Source organism: Nerophis lumbriciformis, linkage group LG10 (genome assembly GCF_033978685.3).
Source record: "Nerophis lumbriciformis linkage group LG10, RoL_Nlum_v2.1, whole genome shotgun sequence".
Classification (NCBI taxonomy): domain Eukaryota; kingdom Metazoa; phylum Chordata; class Actinopteri; order Syngnathiformes; family Syngnathidae; genus Nerophis; species Nerophis lumbriciformis.
Genome location: NC_084557.2, coordinates 48,492,914 through 48,512,357, shown reverse-complemented (window position 1 = coordinate 48,512,357; position 19,444 = coordinate 48,492,914). Strand labels below are relative to the sequence as shown.

The following is a 19,444-nucleotide window of genomic DNA, read 5'->3' as shown; positions in this document are numbered from 1 at the left end:
ACCGTATGCAAGCGAAACCGACGAAAACGACACGACAGCCAGCGACACGGGAGAAAGCGAGGACGAATTCGGCGATCGCCTTCTAACCAACGATTGGTATGTGTTTGTTTGGCATTAAAGGAAACTAACAACTATGAACTAGGTTTACAGCATATGAAATACATTTGGCAACAACATGCACTTTGAGAGTGCAGACAGCCCAGTTTTCATCAATTAATATATTCTGTAGACATACCCTCATCGGCACTCTTTTCCTGAAAGCTGATCTGTCCCGTTTTGGAGTTGATGTCAGCAGGCCAGGGAAGCTAGGGTCGATATTCTTCTCTTGACGGTGTGAGCCAAGACATCCAGGGGGTTTAGCTCGCTCGTCTGCGGGAACAAACTGCCGCCATTGCTTGCCGTGCTACCAAGGTCCTTTGTCCCTGAATTGCTCACACACTCCGGCAGATTCAATGGGGGTCTGGCGGCAGATTTCTTTGACTTTATGGTTGGAAATGCATCTGCTTTGAGTGTCGCAGGATATCCACACATTCTTGCCATCTCTGTCGTAGCATAGCTTTCGTGGGTAAAGTGTGCGGAACGAACGTCCAATTTCTTGCCACTTTGGCATCTTTGGGCCACTGGTGCAACTTGAATCCGTCCCTGTTCGTGTTGTTACACCCTCCGACAACACACCGACGAGGCATGATGTCTCCAAGGTACGGAAAACAGTCGAAAAAACGGAAAATAACAGAGCTGATTTGACTCGGTGTTTGAGAAAATGGCGGATTGCTTCCCGATGTGACGTCTCACCCTATCTCACCCTATCTCTAAGGGAGAGCCCCGCCACTCGGCGGAGGAAACTCATTTCGGCCGCTTGTACCCGTGATCTTGTCCTTTCGGTCATGACCCAAAGCTCATGACCATAGGTGAGGATGGGAACGTAGATCGACCGGTAAATCGAGAGCTTCGCCTTCCGGCTCAGCTCCTTCTTCACCACAACGGATCGATACAGCGTCCGCATTACTGAAGACGCCGCACCGATCCGCCTGTCGATCTCACGATCCACTCTTCCCCCACTCGTGAACAAGACTCCGAGGTACTTGAACTCCTCCACTTGGGGCAAGATCTCCTCCCCAACCCGGAGATGGCACTCCACCCTTTTCCGGGCGAGAACCATGGACTCGGACTTGGAGGTGCTGATTCCCATCCCAGTCGCTTCACACTCGGCTGCGAACCGATCCAGTGAGAGCTGAAGATCTTGGCCGGAGGAAGCCATCAGGACCACATCATCTGCAAATAGCAGAGACCTAATCCTGCAGCCACCAAACCAGATACCCTAAAACCAAGACATTTAATATAAAATGTCAAATTAATAAATACATTAAAAGAAAAAAAATGGTTAAAAGCCATCGTCCCGGGGAGCATTTCATTTCGTCCCGTGCATTTTTTAAATAATAATAATAACAACGAATAATTTCTAAGTCTTTCTTAGCCGTTTGTGAAGTTTTGAGCTTGTGCGCTATGTTCGCTCGCGTCCTGTGCATCTCTTGGGGCTAAGCCCCCCCTGTCCTTAAAAGCTAGTGACGCCCCTGCATCCCAGGCTGCATCCATTTCAAATGAATGCAATGAGTGTGTAGTAGAGATGCGCGGATAGGCAATTATTTCATCCGCAACCGCATCAGAAAGTCGTCAACCATCCGCAATCCACCCGATCTAACATTTGATCAGAACCGCATCCGCCCGCACCCGCCCGTTGTTATATATCTAATATAGACGATGCAAGGCATTAGTGAGGTTATAAAGCTTTTGCCTGTTAAAGAAAGGAGACTGATCCAATGCAGTACAGACATTCGCGTGCCACGCTGTCACGACCCAGACGCACACCAGTGCGCAATCATATGGGAGCCGTGCTGAGCGCACCTCCAAGCGCGTCTCGCTACCGGCGACGGCCGGGTATATGGGCCCGACGCTCCAGCGCCATCCATTTTCAGGGCTAGTTGATTCGGCAGGTGGGTTGTTACACACTCCTTAGCGGGTTCCGACTTCCATGGCCACCGTCCTAGCTGCTGTCTATATCAACCAGGGTGAGCCCCACCCCTTTCGTGAGCGCACTGCGCGCGGAGTGACCCCTGTTACGCGCCCCCGGCAACAGGGGTGGCGGGCAGGTAAGCTGCGCGGGCGGAGCGCGCGGAGTGACCCCTGTTACGAGCTTACCTGCTGCGCGTGGCGGCGAAGGCGGACGAGGCGGGGTGTCGGTGCGGTGGGCGCGGTGGTGACCCCGGACGTGCGTCGGGCCCTTCTCGCGGATCACCTCAGCTACGGCTCCCGGTGGGGCCCTCTCGGGGGAAGGGGTCTCGGTCCCGGACCCCGGCGAGGCGTCCCTTCTCCGCTCCGTAAAAGTGTCAATCTCTTTTTTTCTTCTTCTTATGCTGCAGGTGCCTGCTCGTTTTTCGTTTGTGGGTAACAACATTTAACTATGTATATATATTTCCGAATTGGTTTAACTGCCACCCGCCTGAATCTATTTAAAATCTAATTTTTTTTTATTTCAACCACCCGACCCGACCCGCGGATAAAATCTAATTTTTTTAAATTTCATCCGCCCAAATCCGCGGACTCCGCGGTTGTGCCCGCAAACCGCGCATCTCTAGTGTGTAGATGCAGCCGTGCTGCATATGTCCGCTCTGATTGCCGGATGTGTGATTCTGTAGTTCTGTGTGTAAGATCTTCAGCTCTATTCTATAATTAACTTTTGCCTGCGCCCATCAGCTCCCATTTCAGACTTGATGCGTCTGCAGGCGGGCGTTCCGGGCAAGCGGCTTGCCATTCAGTATGTATTAAGCTGTCAGAGTGGGCCACTCTCCCAAGCTGCCTGTCCTCACCCAGCAACCCCAGCCTATTAACTCCTATTGACTGTGACACACATGTCCCTCCAAAATGAGCGGTTCCGTATTGATTTTTTCCCCGGCGCCGCTTTTCACGGCGCAAAGGGTGAGATCTTTATCCTGACTGATTGTGTATGTTCGCCGTATCAGAGGAGCGGCTCTGTGCAATTGCCGTCTCGGGCCCGCCGTGACTCGTCCCCCTCCCCTCGTTGTATGCGGTGGGGTCTCAATGAGACAATTAAAAGGCCTGACTCCCCCGTGTCCCTCGTAACACTGCGGTCAAGCTGAGCGGCAGACTTTCGACGGTCTCCGGCTCATTTAACGTGGCGGCCGACATGAGACGTGACAGCCGGCTCCTCTACCGCCGCCTCTCGATCAATGTAGCTGAATAGAAGGGTGCCATATCCCCTCAGTGATGCCGCTCTTGGCTAAATGAACTCCGACAGCGTGTATCGACGTCATATCAAAGCCCGCCATTGAGAGAAAAATGATTATCTGCTGGTGGAATCTGTTATTGACATGCCGCGGAATAGCTTCCCCCTGCCCAGGGGACTTATTGATACAGTTTATGGTGTATAAATATTTATCTAATATGTGTCTGAAATAGATTTGTCTAGTTTAGCCGTACAGAAAGCCAGTCGCGGGCCCGTCGTGAGCCATCAGCGTGTCGCCCTCTGGACCGTGACTCCCAACCCCTCCCGCCCGATCCACTTCTTTTTACAGGCGGCGTGGAATTGCTTCGTCTGCTGGAGATTCCGTCTCGAAGCTAATAGTCGAACATGTTGTAATTACATTTTATTGCCTCTCACTCGGCAAAGTCGAGATGGCTTCGCTGCGGTCATCATATTGTAAGTGCATGTAGACGTGTCACGCCATCAACGGGAGAGGCACGGCGACTGTTTACAAGCGCAAGGCGAGGAATACTTCGACTGCAGCATTACTCCGGAAAGTCGAGGGAATAAACATACACGTCCCTAATAAGCAGAGGTGGGTAGCAACGCGTTACATTTACTCCGATACGTCTACTTGAGTAACCTTTGGGATAAATTGTACTTCTAAGAGTAGTTTTAATGCAACATACTTTTACTTTTACTTGAGTATATTTATAGAGAAGAAACGCTACTTTTACTCCGCTCCATTTATCTACATTCAGCTCGCTACTCGCTACTGATTTTTATCCATCTGTTAATACACGCTTTGTTTGTTTTGGTTTGTCAGACAGACCTTCAAAGTAGGATCTATCGCATGCCTGCGTTTCACCAATCAAATGCAGTCACTGGTGACGTTTGACTCCGTTTCATCAAACAAACAGAGCCAGGCGGTCATGTAAAACAAGAATAAGCTTAAGCTTACATGAACTTGGTAGCGGGGGTGTATAATGTAGCCCGGAAGAGTTAGGGCTGCATGGGATTCTGGGTATTTGTCCTGTTGTGTTTATGTTGTGTTACGGTGCAGATGTTCTCCCGAAATGTGTTTGTCATTCTTGTTTAGTGTGGGTTCACAGTGTGGCGCATTATTAGTAACAGTGTTTAATTTGTTTTTGTTTTTTATACCGACACCGTCAGTGTAACCTGTGTGGTTGTTGACCAAGTATGCCTTGCTGTCACCTACATGAGCAAGCGGAAGCCCCATACAAGGTGTGGCTGATCAGGCACGCTGGTTGTAGTGGGTGCTATATGTTGCACCATCACGGCACGCATGACGCTGACAAGCGCCATTCATATAAAACATAAAGTTTCAGCGGCAAAACAAGAATAAGCTTAAGCTTACATGAACTCAACGTCAAATTTGAGGAAGCACATGGCGGTAAGTAACGTTAGTAGATATTTTGGGTTGCCGACCCCTGGCTTAGCCCCATAGTCAGTGAACAAAACAAAGAAATAAAGTAGGATTTCTTTTCAAGCATGTAAAAATACATGAAGTGATACAAACATACCAGTTCTTTCTCCGGGGTGCTTTGCTAAAATGTCTATGTCCTCTCCCTGCTCAAATTGATGTCTCCTTCACCAGTAATGAGGGAGGAATACAGTGTCATTCTCTTATCTAACTGTTAATAGTGCCTTTTCACTATCCATCCATCCATCTTCTTCTGCTTATACGAGGTCGGGTCGCGGGGGCAGCAGCCTAAGCAGGGAAGCCCAGACTTTCCTCTCCCCAGCCACTTCGTCCAGCTCTTCCCGGGGGATCCCGAGGCGTTCCCAGGCCAGCCGGGAGACATAATCTTCCCAACGTGTCCTGGGTCTTCCCCGTGGCCTCCTACCGGTCGGACGTGCCCTAAACACCTCCCTAGGGAGGCGCTCGGGTGGCATCCTGACCAGATGCCCGAACCACCTCATCTGATTCCCCTCGATGTGGAGGAGCAGCGGCTTTACTTTGAGCTCCCCCCGGATGACAGAGCTTCTCACCCTATCTCTAAGGGAGAGCCCCGCCACCCGGCGGAGGAAACTCATTTCGGCCGCTTGTACCCGTGATCTTGTCCTTTCGGTCATAACCCAAAGCTCATGACCATAGGTGAGGATGGGAACGTAGATCGACCAGGAAATTGAGAGCTTTGCCTTCCGGCTCAGCTCCTTCTTCACCACAACGGATCGATACAGCGTCCGCATTACTGAAGACGCCGCACCGATCCGCCTGTCGATCTCACGATCCACTCTTCTCTCACTCCTGAACAAGACTCCAAGGTACTTGAACTCCTCCACTTGGGGCAGGGTCTCCTCCGCAACCCGGAGATGGCACTCCACCCTTTTCCGGGCGAGGACCATGGACTCGGACTTGGAGGTGCTGATTCTCATCCCAGTCGCTTCACACTCGGCTGCGAACCGATCCAGTGAGAGCTGAAGATCCTGGCCAGATGAAGCCATCAGGACCACATCATCTGCAAATAGCAGAGACCTAATCCTGCAGCCACCAAACCAGATCCCCTCAACGCCTTGACTGCGCCTAGAAATTCTGTCCATAAAAGTAATGAACAGAATGGGTGACAAAGGGCAGCCTTGGCGGAGTCCAACCCTCACTGGAAACGTGTCCGACTTACTGCCGGCAATGCGGACCAAGCTCTGGCACTGATCATACAGGGAGCGGACTGCCACAATCAGACAGTCCGATACCCCATACTCTCTAAACACTCCCCACAGGACTTCCCGAGGGACACGGTCGAATGCCTTCTCCAAGTCCACAAAGCACATGTAGACTGGTTGGGCAAACTCTCATGCACCCTCAAGCCTTTTCACTATACTACAGTGAATATTAAAATGGCCTGACATATTACATCTTCTGTCCCTACAAGTCACTTCCGGGCATTTCTTATATTTCATCAAATGTAGGTAAATGTGCTAAATATGAACCAACTGCATGCAAAATGTACTTGATAAATGAATTCTTATTTTTCCAGCAGTGCCATCAACTTCACCTTAAGTTCCCGAGGAGGACAAAGATGAAGAATCCGTGGCCGAGTCCGCATCCACCTCATCAAGGCAGCTTGAGTCCACACCACTTACCAGTGCTGATGCAACAGAAGGTTGGAGGTATGTTCATTTTTTTTGTTTTATTTGCACATTTTTTTCATTCATTTTATTGACTATTTATTTTCTGTGTCTAAATTGTAAATGCTTTGTATTTTGTGAATGCTCTTTGCATATTTTGTATTATATTTTGTATACATATTTGTTCAAGTTACCGTATTTTTCGGACTATAAGTGGCAGTTTTTTTCATGCGACTTATACTCAGGAGCGACTTTATGTGTGAAATGATTAACACATTAGCGTAAAATATCAAACAATATTATTTATCTCATTCACGTAAGAGACTACACCAGGGGTCGGCAACCCGCGGCTCTTTGATCACTCTGATGCGGCTCAGCAGCTTACTTGCCGACCCCCCCGATTTTCCCGGGAGACTTCCGGATTTCAGTGCCTCTTGCAGAAAACTCTCGGGATTAATATTCTCCGATTTTCACCCTTACAATAATAATAAGGGCGTACCATGATGGTACAGCATTTAGCACCCTCTACAATCTGTATTAACAGCGTGCCAGCCCAGCCTCTTGATATATGCATCTTCTGCTTGCACACGCAAGTGACAGCAAGGCATACTTGGTCAACAGCCACACAGGTTACACTGACGGTGGCCATATAAAACAACTTTAACACTCTTACTAATAATGCGCCACACCTCACAATACGAAGGTCCTGAGTAGTCTTGGGTTCAATCCCGGGCTCGGGATCTTTCTGTGTGGAGTTTGCATGTCCTCCCCCTGACTGCGTGGGTTCCCTCCGGGTACTCCGGCTTCCTCCCACCTCCAAAGACATGCACCTGGGGATAAGTTGATTGGCAACACTAAATTGGCCCTAGTGTGTGAATGTGAGTGTGAATGTTGTCTGTCTATCTGTGTTGGCCCTGCGATGAGTAGTCTTGGGTTCAATCCCGGGCTCGGGATCTTTCTGTGTGGAGTTTGCATGTCCTCCCCGTGACTGCGTGGGTTCCCTCCGGGTACTCCGGCTTCCTCCCACCTCCAAAGACATGCACCTGGGGATAAGTTGATTGGCAACACTAAATTGGCCCTAGTGTGTGAATGTTGTCTGTCTATCTGTGTTGGCCCTGCGATGAGGTGGCGACTTGTCCAGGGTGTACACCGCCTTCCGCCCGATTGTAGCTGAGATAGGCTCCAGCGCCCCCCGCGACCCCAAAGGGAATATGCGGTAGAAAATGGATGGATGGATGGACTTTGAACCAAAACCAAACAAGAATGACAAACACATTTCGAGAGAACATCTGCACCTTAACACAACATAAACACAACAGAACAAATACCCAGAATCCCATGCAGCCCTGACTCTTCCGGGCTACATTATACACCCGGAAGTTGCTTTGGTTGTAGTGGGTGCTATATGCTGTACCATCACGGCACGCATGACGCTAACAAGCGCCATTCATATAAAACCCGCGTGCCGCACCAGAATTCAAATTCCATATTAAGGTGTGGGCAGCGTGTCTGAGACCCCTGGTTTAAACATAGCACAAAGCAAAAAAAAACAACTTATTATGCAGTTTTATTTCAATTTAAATCTCAAAAAAATGTTGTGGCTCCCATTGTTATCTTTAATTTGTGAAACTGGTCAAAATGGCTCTTTGACTGGTAAAGGTTGCCGACCCCTGGACTAGACGTATAAGATTTCATGGGATTTAGCGATTAGGAGTGACAGATTGTTTGGTAAACGTATAGCATGTTCTATATGTTATAGTTATTTGAATGACTCTTACCATAATATCATACCTGCCAACTACTCCGGTTTTCCCGTAATTAGTACGGTTTCCATCAACCTATTCCGGGTTACGGTTGCAGTGATAAAAAATACGGTTTTTCATTAATAAAAAAAAAATAAAAAATTTAAGTTTTATTCACAAAATCACGTAACAACAATGACATTCGACCTGCTTCCCGTAACTTCCTATCGAGCCATTCCGCGAGGCTATTTATAGCACCGCTGCCAAGCACGAGGCACCTGTTGTCATTGTTTCCAAACGAGCGAATGATCATGGAATCAGCCGGAGAAAAATCGCATACGAGTCTTAAACCGAAAAGAAAACTGCAGTCATTCCGTGAAGAATATTCAAAAGCCTATCCGGGAATAATTATCCGTTCTAAAAAGGGTGAAAACTACGCGAATTGCACCTTGTGCAGACAAGATTTTTCGATCGGACACGGAGGAATTAGCGATGTAAAAGACCACGTTGGGACAAAAAAACACAAGTCTAATGCCGTTGCTAAATTTGGATTTTAGCCACAAAAAGGTAATGACACCAATGTTATCTATTGGAATTGTTTAGTACTGTTATACTGTTAAAAGTGTTTATACTATTTATGCTTTCAAGTCCAAGTTGAAGAAATCTTGTTAAATGTTGACAGCATAACTACCAAAATACAGAAGTATGTCCTTAATATTTTTGCAGTGCTATTTCTGTTGAAAAGTTCAAATGATTACATTAGAGATGTGATGTGCCACTTTTCAAGTGTCTGATGGCTTCAATTCATTTTCATGAATTTTTCATATTTTGAATTCTTTTGAAAGGCTTACAAAAAAACTACATTTGAATTGTAATTCCATGCTATTGACAGGACTATTAATTTTAATGAAGTTAGCTTACCATGTTTACAGTATGATAATTGTGATAGAAATGTGAATTTTTGGCACAGAATATTTTTTACAATTGAACAAGGCAGTAGATTATACAAGCTTGGACAGAAAGTTAATAATGACACCAATTTTTTTTTTTAATGGAATTGTTTAGTACTGTTTTACCATTTTTTTACTGTAAAAAGTGTTTATACTGTTTATACTTTCAATTAACAAATTGAAGTCTTGTGAAAGGTTGACAGGATAACTGGCATTAACTGTCAAAATAATTTCAAACTATTGAAGTTAGCTTACAGAATAAACATGTCAATCAACCCATATGATTTTTGCTGTAATATTTTTGTTTTGAAAAGTCACTGTGACTGATAGAAAAGTGATGGTTTTAGCAACATTTTAACCTGTCTGAATGCTAATAATCATTTTGCGTCGGGGGGCGAAGCCTGAACCCCCCACCAGGACTTTGTCCTGGACCTACCGGGGCCTGCGGCCCCTGGACCCTGGCTACTAGGTTTTTCTGATTTCAAAAGTTGGCAGGTATGTAATATGTTACGTTAACATACCAGTTGGTTATTTATGCCTCATATAACGTACACTTATTCAGCCTGTTGTTCACTATTCTTTATTTATTTTAAATTGTCTTTCAAATGTCTATTCTTGGTGTTGGCTTTTATCAAATACATTTCCCCCAAAAAATGCGACTTATACTCCAGTGCGACTTATATATGTTTTTTTCCTTCTTTATTTTGCATTTTCGGCCGGTGCGACTTATACTCCGGAGCGACTTATACTCCGAAAAATACGGTAAGTACATTTTCTGTAATGACATTCTTTAATTTATACATAATAACATACATACCGTATTTTCCGAATCATACGATGCACCGGATTATAAGGCGCACTGCCTATGAATGGTCTATTTTTTATCTTTTCTCATATATAATGCGCACCGGATTATAGGGCGCATTAAAGGAGTCTTATTATTATTATTTTTTTTAAAAATTGAAAACCCTTCCTTGTGGTCTACATAACATGTAATGGTGGTTCTTTGGTCAAAATGTTGCATAGATGATGTTTTACACATCATCTTCAAGCCGCTTTCTGACAGTCTCTTCCGAATGTGCCGTTTTGTGGGCGGTCTTATTTACGTGGCTTACCTTCGGCAGCGTCTTCTCCCCGTCATCTTTGTTGTAGCGGTGTAGCGTGCAAGGACGAGAGTGGAAGAAGTGTCAAAAGATGGAGCTAACTGTTTTAATGATGTTCAGACTTTACTTAAATCAATAACTCATCTGGAAACAACAACAAGGCCGGAAATGTGTCCTGTGAAAAACCATCCGACCGGAACTCTCTAATAACTAAAGTTCCTTGAGTGAATAATATAAACTCACTACACCGGTATGTTTTAGCGCTTTCATGGCGAGTTGACTGGCAGATATAAGTAAGAACTTTACACTACTTTATATTAGAAATGGCAACAGCGGAGGATGAATGTCCCATAACGAGAAGATAGAGAAAAAGAAGACGCATATTGACTACGGTGTCGGCACGGACTACAAAGGGAGGAAGTGCCCAATTTTTCAGGATTTATGCAGATCCCAAATACAGATCAGCAGGTACCAGAAAGTAAGAAAAGTTGCTTTTGCATAATATTGCGAAACAAAACGCTAGATAATGTCTTACCTTATACACACACCATAATAATACTCCTATGTTTAATACGCCGACAATCCATCAAGCGGTGTGGCTTCATAGCTTACCAAAGTCGTACTAAAAGATTTTGATCGATTGTTGAGCGCCGTGTGTAATGTTCTATATTTTCAATAGAATTATATCAATTGTTGGTGTTGTTTACTTGAGTCATATTGCAGTCCACACGTATCTCTTATGTTTGACTGCCATCTACTGGTCACACTTATCATTACACCATGTACCAAATAAAATTGCTTCGAGGTCGGTAAGCAAAACCAGAATTATTCTGTAAATTGGGCGCTCTGTCGAGTTTTGAGGGAAAAAAATGATTTTAAGTGCGCCTTATAGTCCGGAAAATACGGTATGTTAAGTTTTTTATAAAAACATATCTGTTTGAATTAAAAATGGTGGGACGTGTGTAGGGATGATGTTTGATAAGAAATTATCGAGTTCGAGCCCATTATCGAATCCTCTTATCGAACCGATTCCTTATCGATTCTCTTATCGAGTCCAGATAGGTTGTTGTATATGGGGAAAAAAACACAATATTTGGTTTAACAAAAGCTCACTTTTATTTTATAAGAAAAAAATAAAATAAATAAATAAATATTGACTGTTATTACCCCCCTAAAAAAAATAAAAAATAAAAAAAATATTGACTGTTGTTACCCAAAGTATTCTAAGTGGGATTTTTCAGAAAAACAAATATATACAGTATCACAAAAACAACTTGTCTCTGTGATCACTATAGGTGTATAAATAATAATATAGTGTTAAATAAAATCAGTCCCTTGGGCACAAAACTGAAAATAACACAGCTCTCCAAAAAGTGCACTTCTGCTGCTATTGGAACATACTAACTACACACACTATGACACTAAGAACGCCAAAGTCATCAATCAACAATTCTGCAGTCCTGGTTGACATAAGAGGTAACCTTATTTTAGCCTAAAGGCTACAAGTGAGCAGATATGGAAATTAACCGGCAACAGTTAACGTTAGTTACTCACCGGCACTATCACTGGAACTGGGGCTGCAGGTTGAAGCAGAGGAAGAGGGGCGTGCTTCGTCAACTCTGTCTCTGCTTCTCCACTTGTTGAAGACACGACACGGTTCTCGAGCGTTCAGGTTATGTGCATGTTTGTTGTACTGCTCCCCTTACATGAGAGCGAAGCCTGGCAATAATTGCATATTGCCGTTTCCTCGTCGTATTTTTTTGTAAAATGAATCCATGCCTTGAGGCGTTTTTTCCGGTCTATTATTTTTGCTGCTTTCTGTACCTGCCGCCTAATGACTGAGCTACGTCATTTCCTGTGATGTCCCACAGGGCATTTCCTGTGGTACGGGATTCGTTCCCATGGATTCGAATAAAGAACCAACTCTTTTTCTTTACTATAGTGGCCTGGATAACGGGAACCGGTTCTCAAAAAGGGATTTGAGTCCATGGTATCTGTTCTTTTCTTATCGAACAACCGGGAGAACCGGTTTCGAACATCATCCCTAGACGTGTGTGATGTGCTTGAATGGGTTAAAGATGTTGATTTTTTTTGCAGGGCCCCCAATTGATTGAAAGGGGCCTGCTTGTGCTGACCCGCTTTGTTCCTCCGGTGCTTGTACATCCTTTGCCATGCGTCACTCATAACATTTGACCTTTTATAACTCACCCACAGAAAATTCATGTACAAACCCCGTTTCCATATGAGTTGGGAAATTGTGTTAGATGTAAATATAAACGGAATACAATGATTTGCAAATCCTTTTCAACCCATATTCAGTTGAATGCACTACAAAGACAACATATTTGATGTTTAAACTAATAAACTTTATTTTTGGGGGGAAAATAATAATTAACTTAGAATTTCATGGCTGCAACACAAGTAGTTGGGAAAGGGCATGTTCACCACTGTGTTACATGGCCTTTCCTTTTAACAACACTCAGTAAACATTTGGGAACTGAGGAGACACGTTTTTGAAGCTTCTCAGGTGGAATTATTTCCCATTCTTGCTTGATGTACAGCTTAAGTTGTTCAACAGTCCGGGGGTCTCCGTTGTGCTATTTTAGGCTTCATAATGCGCCACACATTTTCGACGGGAGACAGGTCTGGACTACAGGCAGGCCAGTCTAGTACCCGCACTCTTTTACTATGAAGCCACGTTGATGTAACACGTGGCTTGGCATTGTCTTGCTGAAATAAGCAGGGGCGTCCATGGTAACGTTGCTTGGATGGCAACATATGTTCCTCCAAAACCTGTATGTACCTTTCAGCATTAATGGCGCCTTCACAGATGTGTAAGTTACCCATGTCTTGGGCACTAATACACCCCCATACCATCACACATGCTGGCTTTTCCACTTTGCACCTATAACAATCCGGATGGTTCTTTTCCTCTTTGGTCCGGAGGACACGACGTCCACAGTTTCCAAAAACAATTTGAAATGTGGACTCGTCAGACCACAGAACACTTTTTCACTTTGTATCAGTCCATCTTAGATGAGCTCAGGCCCAGCGAAGCCAATGGCGTTTCTGGGTGTTGTTGATAAACGGTTTTCGCCTTGCATAGGAGAGTTTTAACTTGCACTTACAGATGTAGCGACCAACTGTAGTTACTGACAGTGGGTTTCTGAAGTGTTCCTGAGCCCATGTGGTGATATCCTTTACACACTGATGTCGCTTGTTGATGCAGTACAGCCTGAGGGATGGAAGGTCACGGGCTTAGCTGCTTACGTGCAGTGATTTCTCCAGATTCTCTGAACCCTTTGATGATATTACGGACCGTAGATGGTGAAATCCCTAAATTCCTTGCAATAGCTGGTTGAGAAAGGTTTTTCTTAAACTGTTCAACAATTTGCTCAGGCATTTGTTGACAAAGTGGTGACCCTCGCCCCATCCTTGTTTGTGAATGACTGAGCATTTTTTGGGAAGCTGTTTGTATACCCAATCATGGCACCCACCTGTTCCCAATTAGCCTGCACACCTGTGGGATGTTCCAAATAAGTGTTTGATGAGCATTCCTCAACTTTATCAGTATTTATTGCCACCTTTCCCAACATCTTTGTCACGTGTTGCTGGCATCAAATTCTAAAGTTAATGATTATTTGCAAAAAAAAAAAAAAGTTTATTAGTTTAAACATCAAATATGTTGTCTTTGTAGCATATTCAACTGAATATGGGTTGAAAATGATTTGCGAGTCATTGTATTCCGTTTATATTTACATCTAACACAATTTCCCAACTCATATGGAAACGGGGTTTGTATATTCACTATTATAACGCTTGTCGGAAAGACAAGCGTTAGCCAGAGGTGGGTAGAGTAGCCAGAAATTGTACTCAAGTAAGAGTACTGTTACTTTAGAGATTTATTACTCAAGTAAAAGTAAGGAGTAGTCACCCAAATATTTACTTGAGTAAAAGTAAAAAGTATGTTGTGAAAAAACTACTCAAGTACTGAGTAACTGATGAGTAACATACACACTCATATCATATATATATATATATATATATACATACATACATACATACATATACATTGATATATACAGTATATAATTTATATGTATTTATTTTGCTGTTTTTGTTTACATGTTAAAGGTGTTTTAATGAATATACATGCATGTTTAACACATATAGATTCCTTTCTTTCATGAAGACAAGAATATAAGTTGGTGTATTACCTGATTCTGATGACTTGTATTGATTGTAATCAGACAGTAGTGATGATAACGTCCACGTTTTCAAATGGAGGAGAAGAAAAGTTCCTCCTTTCTGTCTAATACCACATGAAAGTGGTGGGTTTTTGGCATCTTATTTGTCCAGCTTCCATATTCGTTTTTATACACTTTACAAGAAATATATTGTCGTCAAACTCCGTAGCTTGCTAGCTTGTTTGCGCTGGCTTTCGGAGACTCTTGTTTTGAAAGCGCAGGCGCGATGGAGCGGCACTTTTATTGTGAAGACAGGAACGTCCTCGTGCGGTTGAAAAAAAAAAAGTATCTTTTTTCCTTCACACTTTTGATTGATTGATTGGAACTTTTATTATTAGATTGCACAGTACAGTACACATTCCGTACAATTGACCACTAAATGGTAACACCCCAATAAGTTTTTCAACTTGTTTAAGTCAGGTCATGTGACCACCTGGCTCTGTTTGATTGGTCCAACGTCACCAGTGACTGCATCTGATTGGTGGAACGGAGTGAACGTCACCAGTGACTGCATCTGATTGGTGGAACGGAGTCCAACGTCACCAGTGACTGCATCTGATTGGTGGAACGGAGTGAACGTCACCAGTGACTGCATCTGATTGGTGGAACGGAGTCAAACGTCACCAGTGACTGCATCTGATTGGTGGAACGGAGTGAACGTCACCAGTGACTGCATCTGATTGGTGGAACGGAGTCCAACGTCACCAGTGACTGCATCTGATTGGTGGAACGGAGTGAACGTCACCAGTGACTGCATCTGATTGGTGGAACGGAGTCCAACGTCACCAGTGACTGCATCTGATTGGTGGAACGGAGTGAACGTCACCAGTGACTGCATCTGATTGGTGGAACGGAGTCCAACGTCACCAGTGACTGCATCTGATTGGTGGAACGGAGTGAACGTCACCAGTGACTGCATCTGATTGGTGGAACGGAGTCCAACGTCACCAGTGACTGCATCTGATTGGTGGAACGGAGTGAACGTCACCAGTGACTGCATCTGATTGGTGGAACGGAGTCAAACGTCACCAGTGACTGCATCTGATTGGTGGAACGGAGTGAACGTCACCAGTGACTGCATCTGATTGGTGGAACGGAGTCAAACGTCACCAGTGACTGCATCTGATTGGTGGAACGGAGTGAACGTCACCAGTGACTGCATCTGATTGGTGGAACGGAGTCCAACGTCACCAGTGACTGCATCTGATTGGTGGAACGGAGTGAACGTCACCAGTGACTGCATCTGATTGGTGGAACGGAGTCAAACGTCACCAGTGACTGCATCTGATTGGTGGAACGGAGTGAACGTCACCAGTGACTGCATCTGATTGGTGGAACGGAGTCCAACGTCACCAGTGACTGCATCTGATTGGTGGAACGGAGTGAACGTCACCAGTGACTGCATCTGATTGGTGGAACGGAGTCCAACGTCACCAGTGACTGCATCTGATTGGTGGAACGGAGTGAACGTCACCAGTGACTGCATCTGATTGGTGGAACGAAGTGAAACGTCACCAGTAAGGCAGGCACTTTGACGGTCTGTCTGACAAACCAAAACAAACAAAGCGTGCATTAACAGATCGATAAAAATTAGTAGCGAGTAGCGAGCTGAATGTAGATAAAAGTAGCGGAGTAAAAGTAGCGTTCCTTCTCTATAAATATACTTAAGTAAAAGTAAAAGTATATTGCATTAAAACTACTCTTAGAAGTACAATTTATCCCAAAAGTTACTCAAGTAGATGTAACGGAGTAAATGTAGCGCGTTACTACCCACCTCTGCTCACAGCAGACAAACACTTCAACCGACATTTCCTGCTAATGACCCCAAACATGACACGCGGCGTCGTTGCCTGGTATGGATTTTTTTTGGCCCTAGCGCATCACGACACTGACTTTTTGTCCTCCGTGATGCACGACCGCTGCGCTGCGAGCGTGACAGCCTGTCGCAGGTCAAATACCGCCGCCTCCCATCCTCTGCTGTGTCTCTATTACAGTCCGACGGCACTTTGGCTGACTTATTGACCGGCTCTCATGCTCGTTACTCAACAGAGAAGTAGTTTGCTGTGATTGATACCATGACCGCCCTAACGCCTCCTTGTAGCCCCCCTCGGTCTCCTCTCCAAATCCTATATCTGCGGTTGTAAAGCCATGAGTGGGTTTCATTAATGGCCTCTGCTGTTTATGACACCATAATTAGAGTTAAGGAAAGGCACCTAACTACCACAGTTCCACCATACTGAGAAAGTCAATAATGCAAGCCCAACAACTTCTCACACAATTGAGCGCCCTAGAAAAATCTATAGTGCTCTATGCCTTTATGGCCTTATTGTAGAAGATGCCTCTTGATTTGTTAGTTTTTGCCTTCCACTTTTAACTAATCCAGCAGAATTGATCCCTAACACCAACACTATTATTTGGGCTCTAGCCTCTTTGGCCAAGCGTTACTGTGCCCTTATAATTTGTTTTGTGCTACGCCTCATGTACATGAGGTGTCTACAGGAAAGGAGAAAAAAAAAACAGAACACGGCCAGTCCGACCGCTACGCCCTGGTTATTTGTGTGCACCAAGTCATGGGGGATATTATTTTAGATTGCTTTCCCCAGAAATAATTCTGCCAGGTGGTCTACTGGGCTTTTTCCTCCATGTATCTGTCAAGTCGGATCACGTGCCGCAAAGAAAGAGAGCAGTTTGAATACACATAAATAAACGCTGCTTTTAACTCACCCATCTGTCTTTTTAATTAAAACAACAGTGTAAAAATAGCTTAGGGAGTGCTTGTGCTTGGTGAACGATTACGGGAGCCAGCCACTGACTAGCCGACATGACATAAACCTGCACGGTACAGTCCAATGTATCCAACTTGAGACTTGCTCAAGTCAAGTTTATTTATTCAGTACAATGCACATTGATAAGAAAAACAACAACTATGCACTTTGATGAGCAATCTGATTTACCGACTCAAGATAAGGTGTTATGTTTAGACTAAAGGGGAGGTGACGGCAAACAGACACCAGGGGGTAGTATATACAATTATTTATTATATATATATATATACCGTATTTTCCGCACTATAAGGCGCACCGGATTATTAGCCGCACCTTCAATGAATTGCATATTTCATAACTTTGTCCACCAATAAGCCGCCCCGGATTATAAGCCGCGCCTACGCTGCGCTAAAGGGAATGTCAAAAAAACAGTCAGATAGTTCAGTCAAACTTTAATAATATATTGAAAACCAGCGTTCTAACAACTCTGTCCCAAAATGTACGCAAATGTGCAATCACAAACATAGTAAAATTCAAAATGGTGTAGAGCAATAGCAACATAATGTTGCTCGAACGTTAATGTCACAACACACAAAATAAACATAGCGCTCACCTTCTGAAGTTATTCTTCATTCGTAAATCCTTCGAATTCTTCGTCTTCGGTGTCCGAATTGAAAAGTTGCGCAAGCGTGGGATCCAAAATGGCCGGTTCCGTCTCGTCGAAGTCATCGGAGTCAGTGTCGCTGTTGTTGTCCAGTAGTTCTGTGAATCCTGCCTTCCGGAAAGCTCGGACCACAGTTGTGACCGAAATATCTGCCCAGGCATTTACGATCCACTGGCAAATGTTGGCGTATGTCGTCCGGCGCTGTCTGCCTGTTTTAGTGAAGGTGTGTTCGCCTTCGGTCATCCATTGTTCCCACGCCGTTCGCAGTCGTGATTTGAATGCCCTGTTGACACCAATATCCAGCGGTTGGAGTTCTTTGGTTAATCCACCCGGAATGACGGCGAGTGTTGTATTTGTGTGCTTCACTTGTTTTTTGACACCATCTGTGATGTGGGCGCGCATAGAGTCGTATATCAACATGGACGGAGCTGTGTGAAAAAAGCCACCCGGCCTCTTCGCGTAAACTTCCCTTAACCACTCGCTCATCTTTTCTTCATCCATCCATCCCTTCGAGTTAGCTTTTATGATGACGCCGGCTGGAAAGGTCTCTTTTGGCAAGGTCTTCCTTTTGAATATCACCATGGGAGGAAGTTTCTGGCCATTAGCATGGCAAGCTAGAACCACAGTGAAGGACGACTTCTCATTCCCTGTGGTGCGAATATTCACCGTACGTGCATTTTGTAGTCTGGTCTTTACAGATGTAAACACACAAAGGAAATGAAACGAAATATCCGCGCGCTTCTTTTTCTTCCGGGGGCGGGTGGTAGCTTACAGTAGAAGAAGAAGCGCTTCCTGTTCTATGGGGGCGGGTGCTTACCTTGGCGGTTGCTTGCGTAGAAGAAGAAGCGCTTCCTGTTCTACCGGGAAAAAAGATGGCGGCTGTTTACCGAAGTTGCGAGATCGAAACTTTATGAAAATGAATCGTAATATTAATCCATATATAAAGCGCACCGGGTTATAAGGCGCACTGTCAGCTTTTGAGAAAATTTGTGGTTTTTAGGTGCGCCTTATAGTGCGGAAAATACGGTAGTCAACATATATATATATATATATATATATATATATATATATATATATATATATATATATAATATATATATATATATATATATATATATATATATATATATATATATATATATATATATATATATATAATAATAATAAACAATACTACTAAACTAAGGAAATGGAGTGTGAACTAGAATACAAGAGTGTGTGGTGTAAGACTATGTGTGTAGTTAACTGAAGTGAGTGTTACCAACGTGTTGAACGAGATACGAGGAAGTCCATGGGGCAGGAAGGTTATCCGGGGCGAGAGAGAGGCGTCGGAATCCAGGGGCGAGCGAGAGGTCGAGAAACGAAGGAGGTAGTCAAGAGTCCAGAGGGAGATCCAGGGAAAAGTGAAACGCACAGCTCACTTTCCAGGCGACGGAGGGTAGGTACACCATGAGAAAACTAAGTTCCCGCGCCGATCCTTGGGTCCACTGGTCCTTTATTGAGCTTGCCCTCATCAGACCCAGGAGTGTAGATTGCCGGTGAGTGATTGCAGCTGGTGGCTGCTGCAGGGCGGGGACGTGCGCGGCGCGTCCCTGGATGTGCGCACCCGTGGGCGTGTCCCGAG

General features: G+C 44.6%; 1 protein-coding gene across 3 annotated transcripts in view; it reads left to right on the top strand.

Moving 5' to 3' along the window:
* The window catches only part of skor1b (SKI family transcriptional corepressor 1b), a 227,583-nt gene that overhangs the window by 51,872 nt on the left and 156,267 nt on the right, over positions 1-19,444 (top strand). For all 3 annotated transcript variants that reach the window (XM_072913985.1, XM_072913984.1, XM_061969497.2), the window contains exon 2: positions 6,259-6,391. In XM_072913985.1, the coding sequence (XP_072770086.1) occupies positions 6,259-6,391 (133 nt within the window). The remainder of the gene's footprint in view (positions 1-6,258; positions 6,392-19,444) is intronic.